Source organism: Ursus maritimus, unplaced genomic scaffold (assembly GCF_017311325.1).
Source record: "Ursus maritimus isolate PB19 unplaced genomic scaffold, ASM1731132v1 scaffold_12, whole genome shotgun sequence".
Lineage (NCBI taxonomy): Eukaryota > Metazoa > Chordata > Mammalia > Carnivora > Ursidae > Ursus > Ursus maritimus.
This window is the reverse complement of record NW_024423564.1, coordinates 40,700,938-40,713,105: the sequence shown is the minus strand read 5'-3', so window position 1 is coordinate 40,713,105 and position 12,168 is coordinate 40,700,938. Positions and strand designations below refer to the sequence as shown.

The following is a 12,168-nucleotide window of genomic DNA, read 5'->3' as shown; positions in this document are numbered from 1 at the left end:
AACATAAACATGGCTAAAATTTATTGAGCACTTACCACGGATCAAATCTGGGCTGTGTATTTCACATTCATTATCTTATTTAATCTTTATAGTAACTCAAGGAGGTAGATCTGTATATCTTTATTGATAGATGAAGACACAGAGGCTTTGCAAAATTAGCCAATATGCCCGTCACTCAGCTGGCAAGTCCTAGGGCAAAAACTGGAATGCATGTTTCCAGCCTCCAGGGTCCATTTTCCAAACAGTGGTCTCTAGAGTTTACAAGGTGTGGGAAGAAAGTGTTAAAATTGCAATCATTATATCTCTTCTTTTTTAAATTGCATTTTTGTGTATGTTTTACAACAAGCATCCTATATTAGTATGGTGACACATGCATATTTTCTAAATTAATAAGTATATATTGGGGCATATGCTCAAATAATTTACTAATGTAAAGATGCAAAAAATATTGGAATCATCTCTATTATTTTATTGAATCATTTCTTTAAACTGCTATACAAAACCACCTTTTTGTCTTGTCCCATCTTCAACAAGAAACTACATTCACTTTCTATGGCCATGTTGTCTTTTAAATGCGATACTAGTCCTAATTGAGTTAAATAAGAACGATTTATTTCATAGGTTCTTTTCAAGTCGTTCCTTGGTATTTTCAGAAATTTGTGAAAGCTTTTGGGTTAATTGGTTCTTTGTAATAGTAAAAGGAACACAGGCCTTAGACCAGACGGACCTGTGTTCAAATATCAACTTTGACTTTTCTGACCATATGACCTCAGACTAGTACCTCATTTCTCAGAGCCTCCCGTTTGTTCATCTGAAAACTGGAGATAACATGTACGTTGCAGAGTATTGCAAAGTTTAGCAATATCATAAGAAAATAACCTAGCACTGGGCCTGGCATACAGTGGATACTTTTAGATTTTTACTTATTAATTTATTTGAGAGAGAAAGAGAGGGCGCACATGTGGTGAGGGGGTGGAGGAAGGGCAGAGGGAGAGGGAAAAAGAGAATCCTAAGCAGACTCTGTGCTAAGCCCAGAGCCCCATGCAGGGCTCAATCTCACGACCCTGAGATCATGACCTGAGCTGAAATCAAGAGTCGAATGCTTAACCAACTGAGCCACCCAGGTCCCCCTACAATTGATACTTTTAAAAGAACAGCAAAAAGTAATAATAGGGGGCGCCTGGGTAGCGCAGTCGTTAAGTGTCTGCCTTCGGCTCAGGGCGTGATCCCGGCGTTCTGGGATCGAGTCCCACATCGGGCTCCTCCGCTGGGAGCCTGCTGCTTCCTCTCCCACTCCCCCTGCTTGTGTTCCCTCTCTCACTGGCTGTCTCTCTGTCACATAAATAAATAAAATCTTAAAAACAAAAAAAGTAATAATAGGAGCAGTACTTGTTTACTGTAGAGAATATCTATAGTCAAACCATCATGTCCCCTCTAAAATCCGGTTACATATACCTTTGGAAAAGTTTTGCCTATACTGACCTTAATTTAACCTGGATACTTGTTTGAACATAGACAAAAAGTATTTTCCAGATATATGGAGGTCACTGCATACAGCTGTGCAGATTGGGGAATGCCATTTACATGAGCTACAGGCATACCTTGGAGATATTGTGGGTTCAGGTCTAGAATGCTGCAATAAAGCAAATATCACAATGAAGCAAGTCAGGTGAAAATTTTGGTTTCCCATTGCATATAAAAATTATGTTTACTCTATACTGTATTCTATTAAGTGTGCAATGGCATTATGCCTAAAAAACAGTGTACATACTTTAATTTAAAAATATTTTATTGTGGGGTCCCGAGGTGGCTCAGTCAGTTAAGCAGCTGTCTTTGGCTTAGGTCATGATCCCGGGGTCCTGGGATTGAGCCCTGCATCAGGGTCCTGGGGTTCTGGGGTCTTGGGATCGAGCCCTGCAGATGGATCTGGGCAAAATCAATTGAAAACCTTTTGGAAAGCATTCACCATTCTAGATGCCATTATGAACATTTGTGATTTGTGAAAAGAGGTCAAAATATCAACATTAACAGGAGTTTGGAAGTTGATTCCAACCCTCATGGATGACTTGGAGGGGTTCAAGACTTCAGTGGAGGAAGTAGCTGCAGACATGGTAGAAATCGCAGGAGAACTAGAATTAGAAGTGGACCTGACGGTATGACTGCATTGCTGCATCTCATATCAAACTTTAAGAAGTGGATTCCTACGGATGAGCAAAAGCAAGTGGTTTCTTGAGATGGACTCTACTCCTGGTGAAGATATTGTTTGATAGCACTTTACCCACAGTAGAACTCCTTTCTGAATTGGAGACAGTCCTCTGAAACCCTGCCGGTACTTTACCAACCAAGTTTATGTAACATTCTAACTCCTCTGTTTTCATTTCAACAATCTTCACAACATCAATTGATTTTCCCCAGATCATCAGAGGAACCACTAACTATGGCAGCCATCGCCTTACAAAATGTATTTCTTAACTAAGACTTGAAAGTTGAAATTACTAGCTGGTCCAAGGGCTGCAGAATCAACGTTGTGGTAATAGGCATTGAAAGCAACACTAATATCACTGTACATCTCCATCAGAACTCTTGAATAATCAGGTGCATTGTTAATGAGCAATAATATTTTGAAAGATATCTTTTTTCTGAGCAATAGGTCTCAACAGTGGGCTTAAAATACTCAGTAAATCATGTTTTAAACAGATGTGCCATCATCCGGACCTTGTTGTTCCATTTTCAGAGCATAGGCAGAGTAGATCTAGCATAATTTTTAAGGGCCTTAGAATTTTCAAAATGGTAAATGAACATTGGCTTCAACTTAAAGTCACCAGGTGCAATAACTCTTAACAACAGAGTCAGCCTGTCCTTTGAGGCTTTGAAGCCAGGCATTCACTTGTCTACCTGAGAAAGACCTAGATGGCATCTTCTTCCAGGATAAGACAGTTTCATCTGTACTGAAAATCTGTTGTTTTGTGTAAGCTCCCTGCATTAATTATCTTAGCTAAATAACTTGCTAGATAACTTGCTGCAGCTTCTCCCTCAGCACTTGCTGCTTCACCTTGCTCTTCGATGTTACAGAGAAGTCTTCTGTCCTTAAAGCCCATGAACCCACCTCTACTAGCTTCACACTTTCCTTCTGCTGCTTCCCCACCTCTCTCAGCCTTCACAGAATTGAAGAGAGTTAGTTAGGGCCTTGCTCTGGTTTAGGCTTTGGCTTTGGCTTAAGGGAGTGTTGTAGCTGGTTTGATCTTCTATCCATAACTTTCTCCATATCAGCAATAAGCCCATTTCACTTTCACTTTCTTATCATTTATTTGTTCACTGAAGTAGCACTTTTAATTTTCTTTACGAACTTCAAGGTATGCCTTTATAAAAACAGTGGCCCCTCCTATTCTTGTATAGAACAGTAGCCCTAGAAATTATACTGGCAAAGACATAGAGGCCCAAAGATATGGCATCCTCAACAGAATTAAAAGAGATGAATGCCGCTGCCCACACTTGCATTGGTTGGTGTGTTAAATGCTTGTCTGCTTGTTTGATTCTCTTTGCAGATCTGTACTCCTGACTTGGTGGTATTCTTGGCTTGTGCCAATCAGAGGCTCAAAGAGAGATTACTGAAGCGTGCAGAGCAACAGGGGCGGCCTGACGACAATCTGAAAGCTACCCAAAGGAGACTAATGAACTTCAAGCAGAATGCTGCTCCATTGGTCAAATACTTCCAGGAAAAGGGGCTCATCATGACAGTAAGTTAGCTATACTTTTACATGTCTAGTATAAGACCAATCTTTCAGATTTCTAATTCACCTGTTCTCATTTAGAAACCCATTTTACTTAAAAAAAAAAAGTGGCTTTCCTTGGACTTCGAATCCAATAGGAAAAAAATTGATAATTTTTACCTGCTTTGCCTTTATTAAGTCATTATGATAAAAATACTTTCTCTTTAATTTTATAAAAAATGATAAATTTTAACCTTGGCTAGAATCCTATAGCCTCCAAAGAAAAAAAAGGCTTTTTAAATAATAATTTGAATAATCTTAAGTAGTACTTGCCTGATTTCCCAAATCTTCTGTCTGTGGAAACCTAATAAAATTGATAGACTTAAAAACACACAGTTGACATAGTGTTACATGAGACTTATATTGTAAGTGAGGTTTTATCACAATGTACCACATAAGGAAATGAGATCCTGATGGCACAAAAAAGTTTCCTAAGGGTTTGACTTGCTTAAAGACGTAATACTGTCTGAAAATGGAAGGCATTGATCTTTCTGCTCCATTAACACAATGCTAATATTAATGTTTTCATAATTCGTTTGTTTCGTGGTTAATGACACTCAATGTACCAATGAAAGAAGAGACTGAATCATTATTTCATACAGTTATTAGAATACAGGAAGTTAGAGGTGAAGATTCAGCTAAATTATAATCCCATAACATCAGAAATTCAAGTATTGAAACAGAGGAGACAAAGGAATCATTGGCCATCTGTAGAAAACATTTTATGGAGGAAGACACTAACATCAGAGCAGCTCCATGAGACCTGGATGGCGGCAGAGCTCAGCAAAACCCTCCCCCCAGCCCTTGGGTCTTTCTCACCAGACCAGAGATTCCCATCTAGTGAGGTTACAAAGCCCAGTAGACAATCTGATGAAAATAATGCATGTCTTTCTTAATAAAATGCACATAAGTTTTGTTTTTTTTTTTTTTACAAATTTTCGGTAAATCTACTGAAGCTCATCCACAGAGCCTATGACCTAGCAATTACTGGGTAAAAAATCTCTTCATTAGACTAAGATGCCCTTAGATCTGAGACAGTCACGACACTTGAATAATAATCTCTTTGCAGTCTTTTTAGCTCTCTAAAGAAATATTTATTTGAATTTGCTCTTTGAGTCAAAGTTGTCATGTCAGAGAACTGTAAATCTGATCTGAAAATGGTTCACAGTGCCAGAGTTCATTTTTTGGTCTAAAAGAGACATTGAAAATAGGAAAGATTCAAGAAAATCAGGGCGGATGTTTCTCTGGCTATTTTTGCTGGGATTTTTCCCCGTTTCTCTTGCAAATTACCGATGCTGACTTCTGCGTTGTGTCATGAAAAAAGAAATTTACCCTACAGACCAAACCCCCAACTGCAAAGTGCAGAGCCAGAGTTTTAATTGATGTTTGCAAGGCTTAAAGGTATTACCAGAGTATCTCTGATTACTCCCTGCCTGTCACATTCGTCATCACAAGCAAAGCAGATTTCCCAAATGAATGCAGAGTGGGGATTGTTAATTTACTAATATTTTGCATGGAGGTGAAATGCCATTGCCTGTAATTGAGGGAGTCAATAACAATGTGGATGACAGCCTGTAACCTCACTGCTAAAACCAAATAAGCTTTAGGATAAATGCCTCTAATTACTGGGAGACTTGCCTTGGAAAGTCACCTTTTGAAAAAGTGGTGAACGCAAACACAGGCTAGGCTCTGGGGAATAGAATTAGAAAATTTCGTCTGTCAAAGAAGCAGGTACTGCATCCTGAATCACATGTCCTCCTTCAGAACACGGATCATAGTTCGGTTTTGGAATTAAAATATATTTGGTAGCATTTCTGTCTTTAAAGATGAGTTAAATAATAAAAACAATCATCCATATTAATCACAAGTATATTAAGATTTTAATTAAAAAACTGGGAGTTAATAGAGCAAACCCAAATATTTCCTTTTCTCTGTAGTTTTTTTCTGTTGCTTCTACCTGCCCCTCTTAATTGATTCATCTATTCATTTAGTAAATAATTATTGAGAATCACTGGGTGCCAGACACTCTGCTAGGTGCTAGGGATGCAAAGCTAAATAAGCAAAAGGTAAGGACCTTTATTTTGTTCCCTTACGTATTACAAATTGCTAGAACAGTACCTGCCTGGTACATAGTGTGCTCCCAGTAAATGAACAAAGCTTACAGTCTGTGGGGAAAGAGATACTAAACAATGAGTTATTAAATGTGGTAACTGTCACAAAGGAGAATGTACAAGGCATCCTCACATATGTCACGCACCATGTTAGGAATTGAGTAGAACAGACTCCTCCCACCCACAAGTAAGATTAATCATTTATCTTGGTGTGAAGTTCTTAAAGACCACAAAAACCACGTCCCTCTTCAACAGTCCAGTTGAGAAACTTCATCTTGGTGCTTCTCTTCCTTAGGGCTTTGGAGTCTGAAACCCTCACTTGAAGTCTTATGCTCCAGTGCCATTTAATAAATTCATGATGCTCTGGGACTTGGTCTCTATCTATAAATTGGAGATGACGTTACCTACCACATCATGTTGTTATATGGGTGCAATGAGAGAATGTCTGTACCACGGCAGACAGTGGCAATGCAGAAGCCATGTTTAGGGAGCACCATGCAGCCCCACTGCCTGGCTCAGATTCCACCTGTGCCACCTACCTCCTGCGTGACCCCCTGCAGGCTTCTTATCCTCTCAGCTGCCTGACCTGTGAAATGGGTACAATCATCCATCCTACCTCAGTGTAATTATAAGGAGTAAATGGATATCAGGTGTTTAGAACAGTTCCTGGAACATTGTAAGGACAATTCAAGTGATTGATACTGTTTATAATTCTTGTCTTTGTTCCTCTCTCTTCCCTTCCCCTCTCATCCCATCTTTTGGAACCTACCATTACCACTAACAATTCTGTGTTCTTTGAGGGTTCTCTGTTGACTTTTCTCCCATAGATAGATTAGTGAAGAAATCCAAAATGAAGAATCTAGGTTTTAAAAACTTCATGCCAAATTCATTTTTTTTTTTGTTATCGGTTTTTAAATTGTCCCAGTGCTTTTTTAACTTCTATATTGTCTAATCAAGCCATATAATGCTTGCATCTGAACCGTGCGATTGGATTGTAGGAAATACTAGCTCATTTTTTTTTCTTTTTTACTTCATCATTGACACTACCTATTGACAGATCTGAGTCAAGAACGAACCCAGTGTGACTGAAGAGAAAACCTAATCAAAATAGACAGGAAAACATGCTGTTATCTGAATACTGTATCTTATTGACATGGTTCCCATCACATGGACCTTTTCATTTTTATTCTTTTATTATACTTACCCATATACAGCCATCTGTGCATGAATTAAATGCTATGAAATCACAAGGCTAGGATATTAGGTACTTCGTAGAATCTTCTCAGACAAGTTTATATGTTGTTTCTTAACTGATTACAGGATCAGATGTAATTGCTAATCATACCTTTTACAGCACTGTGCTCCTAATTAAATTAGGTGCAATGAGTTCCCCAAGTTTCTCAAGAGTTTTGTTTTGAAATTTGTTTTTTACCGGGATCAAAAAAGCTGCTTATTTAGTCTTACTGAGTAAGCTCTGTTTCATGACATTTTGAAGCACTGGGACTTGATGAAACTATAGAACTCTTGAACCATAATTTCCCTTCTATAGGTTTTTCAAAAGTCTCAATAATATATATATATAATGATAATTTTTTATCTTTATTATTTTTTAAAGATTTTATTTATTTATTTGACAGAGAGAGAGACAACCAGTGAGAGAGGGAACACAAGCAGGGGGAGCGGGAGAGGAAGAAGCAGACTCCCAGCAGAGGAGCCCGATGTGGGGCTCGATCCCTGGACTCTGAGCCGAAGGCAGACGCTTAATGACTGAGCCACCCAGGCGCCCCAATTTTTTATCTTTATTTTTAAAGCTTAAAGAAACCCTAGACTGTTTTAATCATCCTCACTAAGTTGGATGAAACTTACTGAAGAAATAGTATTAGGTAAGACAGGTCAAGCTTAAGTAAATTTGATGAACTCTTTAAAAAATATGCACAGTTTTGTTCATTGTTTTGAGAAAAAGATCTTCTAAAATGATTGAAAAATAATAGGGTAGGATGTAATGTTTATATTGTTATTTTCCAAAATGCACTGTGCTGTTGATCCAGCCAGAAAAACATGCCACTCGCACACATTTATGTGCATTGAATAAATGCTACTTAATATAGATAATAATCAGTGAAGGTCCACATTTAGTTTTAGACTCTGCAGTAAGCAAATGGTCATTTTTCTTCTGGACTTTTTGTAGGAGAAAGCAAGAGAAGCATAACTTCAAGTGAGAAGTAAGCTGTAATCATAAGATGTGTAAAAAGGCCTACTATTTAATACCTAGACTTATCGATTGGATTTCTTCAGCCAGGAAAGACATAGACTGAAAAATGTTAAAATCAGGATTATTTCTCATTCACTAACACCAATTTTCTGGGAAAGTGGGTGAGGGACTAATTTTAAACTGTCTTATTAGCAAGGCCACATAAACCAGTGACTTCTAATTTCAATAGTGAATAGATCAGAAAAGAATTTTTTTAATTGGGGCTAAGATGAAGTTAGTTTTTTAAGACTTTATTTTTTACAGTAGTTTTAAGTTCATAGCAAAATTGCAAGAGCATAAAGGGATTTCCCAAACACTCCCTCGCCCTAAACGTGCATAGCCTCCCACTCTATTAAATCCCTCACCAAAGTGGTATATTCGTTATAATTGACAAACTTATATCAACACATCATAATCATCCAAAGTTCATAGTTTATCTTATGGTTCACTCTTGGTGTTGTACATTCTATGGATTTAGACAAATGTATAATGACCCGTAATCCATCATTATAATATCATACATAGTAGTTTCACTGCCCTGAATCACCTCTATGCTCTGCCTATTCATTCCTCCCCACCTCTCGCCATTCCCTCACCCTGGCTTCTAGAAACCCGTGATCTTTTTGCTATCTACAGTATTGCCTTATCCAGAATGTCATATGGTATGTAACCTTTTCAGACTGACTACTTTCACTAAGGTTCTTCTATGTCTTTTCATGGCTTGAGAATTCATTTCTTTTTAGCACTGAATAATATTCCATGATCTGAACGTACCATTCACTTGATGGACATCTTGGTTGCTTCCAAGTTTTGGCAATTATGAGTAAATTTACTATAAATATCTATGTGCAGGGTTTTTTTTGTGGGCATAAGTTTTCAGTTTGTTTGGATCAATGCCAAGGAGCATGATTGCCAGATCGAATGGTAAGAGTATGTTTAGTTTTGTAAGAAACTGCCAGACTGTCTTCCAAAGTGGCTGTACCATTTTGCATTCCCACTAGCTGTGAACTGGCGTTCTTGTTGCTCCATATCGTCACCAGCATTTGTATTTCCTGTCATCGGTGTCCTGAATTTTGGCCATTTTTATAGGTGTGTTAGTGGTATCTTGTTTTAATTTGCATTTCCTAAGTAGCTTTTTTATTTTACTAAGTGAGGACATTGAGGGGAAAAAATCTATTATTACTACTGTTAGAAAGGCATATTTTTAGCACACACACAAAAAATTAGGGAAGACATGGTTACAAATAAAGTCTCTGAATAAATCTATTTGGCTTTAAGCAAAGCTCCCAACATTTGCCTTTTTTTCTCTCATTTTATGGTAGATAAGGGACTACTTCATCACAGACTGGCATCAGTGCTGGGGAACCACTGGCAGAGAGAACACATCCTTGTCAAAACCACAGTATTGTTAATTCACCAGATATCGTCCCTGAGCCCCCAGGTAACCCCTTATGCCCCATATCACTCCCTTCAAATACGAGAATACCCATATTATATATTTCAAATTCACCACTGAAACTATGTAGTTCCCATCCCGCCAGGCACTCATAGCCAAGGGAAAATAAACAGGAATAGTAAAAGTTAATTTAGACAGAACTGAGTAATTATTTGTTAATTAACTTAGTTTCATAGGAATCAACACTAACATTTAAACACAAGTACACTTACCTCTAAACTGCCAGTGCATCGCCATTGGTGAATTATCACCATCTCCGCTATCACCACACGGGATGGTGGAAAAGAACTCTAAATAGCATAAGCCCTCAGCCGATGCGGCAACTCACCTAAACATAAGAAAGGCAATGAAGATACTTTGTAACAGTTGACCCAAATACATCCATTCTCTTAAAATCACTCAGAGGAAAATCTCATTGCTTCTCAATACTTGAGGTTGATGAATTTGTAAATAGGTAACATAGTGAAGCTGTATTTCCTTTAAATACTGTCACTTATTGTATCCTGTTTAAATATTCATTGTCATGTAATGAAAAGGCCCATTAATTCCTTTTGGGCGGGTTTAGTAACTAAGACAAAATATAGTCAAGGAGTAGTTTTCAAAGGTTAATAAGAAAGGCTATAGAGGTATTCTGGCACATACTTACTTGGGTGTCAGTGGTGTATATGTGTGCTGGATATATGGCCCTCTGAATTGTTTTAACTTCAATTAAAAAAAAAAAACTAAATAGTGCCTTCTGGCATGAAACCTGATACTATTAGCACCTCAGTGTGAAGAGCCCAGAGGAAACATGAGAAATACCCATTTTGGCTTGAATACAGGGCAGTTTATAAGGATTCACACTGTCTGGGCAACAAACATTTATTGAATCTTACTGTGTGCCGAGGCAACAAGACAGAGCTGCCCTAGAAAAACTACTGTTCTTCTTTTAGGAGAGTAGCATCTCAGTAGATTTTTTTTTAATGGATATTTGGATTTTTTTAAAATTAACATATAATGTATTATTGGTTTCAGAGGTACAGGTCTGTGATTCATCAGTCTTACATAAAACCCGGTGCTCATTACATTATATGCCCTCCTTAATGTCCATCACCCAGTTACACCATCCCTCCATCCCCATCCCCTCCAGCAACCCTCAGTTTGTTTCCTGAGATTAAAAGTCTCTTATAGTTTGTCTCCCTCTCTGATTTTTGTCTTCTTTTATTTTTTCCTCTCTTCCACTATGATCTTCTGTTTTGTTTCTTAAATTCCACATATCATGAGATCATATGATAATTATCTTTCTCAGATTGACTTATTTAGCTTAGCATAATACCCTCTAGTTCCATCCATGTCATTGCAAATGGCAAGATTTCATTTTTTAATGACTGAGTAATACTCCACTGTGTATAGCTATACCACATCTTCGTTATCCTTTCATCTGTCAATGGACATCTGGGCTCTTTCCATAATTTGGCTATTGTGGACATTACTGCTATAAACATTGGGGTGCATGTGCCCCTTCTTTTCACCACATCTATATCTTTGGGGTAAATACCCAGTAGTCCAATTGCTAGGTCATAGGGTAGCTCTATTTTCAACTTTTTGAGGAACGTCCATACTGTTTTCCAGCATAGCTGCACCAGCTTGCATTCCCACCAGCAGCGTAGGAGGATTCCCCTTTCTCCACATCCTTGCCAACATCTGTTGTTTCCTGACTTGTTAATTTTAGCTGTTCTGACTGGTGTGAGGTGGTATGTCATTGTGGTTTTGATTTGTATTTCCCTGAGGCCGAGAGATTTTGAGCAATTTTTCATGTGTTTGTTGGCCATTTGGAAGTCTTCTTTGAAGAAATGTCTGTTCATGTCTTCTGCCCATTTCTTGATTGGATTATTTGTTCTTTGGGTGTTGAGTTTGATAAGTTCTTTACAGATTTGGGAGACTAGTCCTTTATCTGATATGTCATTTGCAAATATCTTCTCCCATTCTGTCGGTTGTCTTTTGGATTTGTCAACTGTTTCCTTTGTTGTGCAAAAGCTTTTTATCTTGACGAAGTCCCAATCATTCATTTTTGGCTATGTTTCCCTTGCCATTGGAGACGTGTTTTACAAGAAGTTACTGCAGCCAAGGTGGAAGAGGTTGCTGTCTGTGTTGTCCTCTAGGATTTTGATGGATTTCCTGTCTCACATTGAGGTCTTTCATCCATTTTGAGTCTACTTTTATGTATGGTGTAAGGAAATGGTCCAGTTTCATTCTTCTGCATGTGGCTGCAATTTTCCCAACACCATTTGTTGAAGAGACTGTCTTTTTCCACTAGATATTCTTTCCTGCTTTGTCAAAAATTAGTTGACCATAGAGTTGAGGGTTCATTTCTGAGTTCTCTGTTCTGTTCCATTGATCTATGTCTCTGTTTTTGTGCTAGTACCATACTGTCTTGATGATTATAGCTTTGTAATAGAGCTTAAAGTCCAGAATTGTGATTCCACCAGTTTTGGTTTTCTTTCTCAATATTCCTTTGGTTATTTGGAGTCTTTTCTGGTTCCATACAAATTTTAGGATTATTTGTGCCAGCTCTGTGAAAAAAGTTGATGGTATTTTGAT

The 12,168-nt window shown here is 38.0% G+C and overlaps 1 protein-coding gene across 1 annotated transcript in view; it reads left to right on the top strand.

Annotated features, from left to right (window-relative positions):
* Positions 1 to 12,168, top strand: part of AK5 (adenylate kinase 5) — a 227,446-nt gene that overhangs the window by 44,712 nt on the left and 170,566 nt on the right. The window contains exon 5 of the mRNA XM_008690702.2: positions 3,546 to 3,737. Coding sequence (XP_008688924.1) covers positions 3,546 to 3,737 — 192 coding nt within the window. The remainder of the gene's footprint in view (positions 1 to 3,545; positions 3,738 to 12,168) is intronic.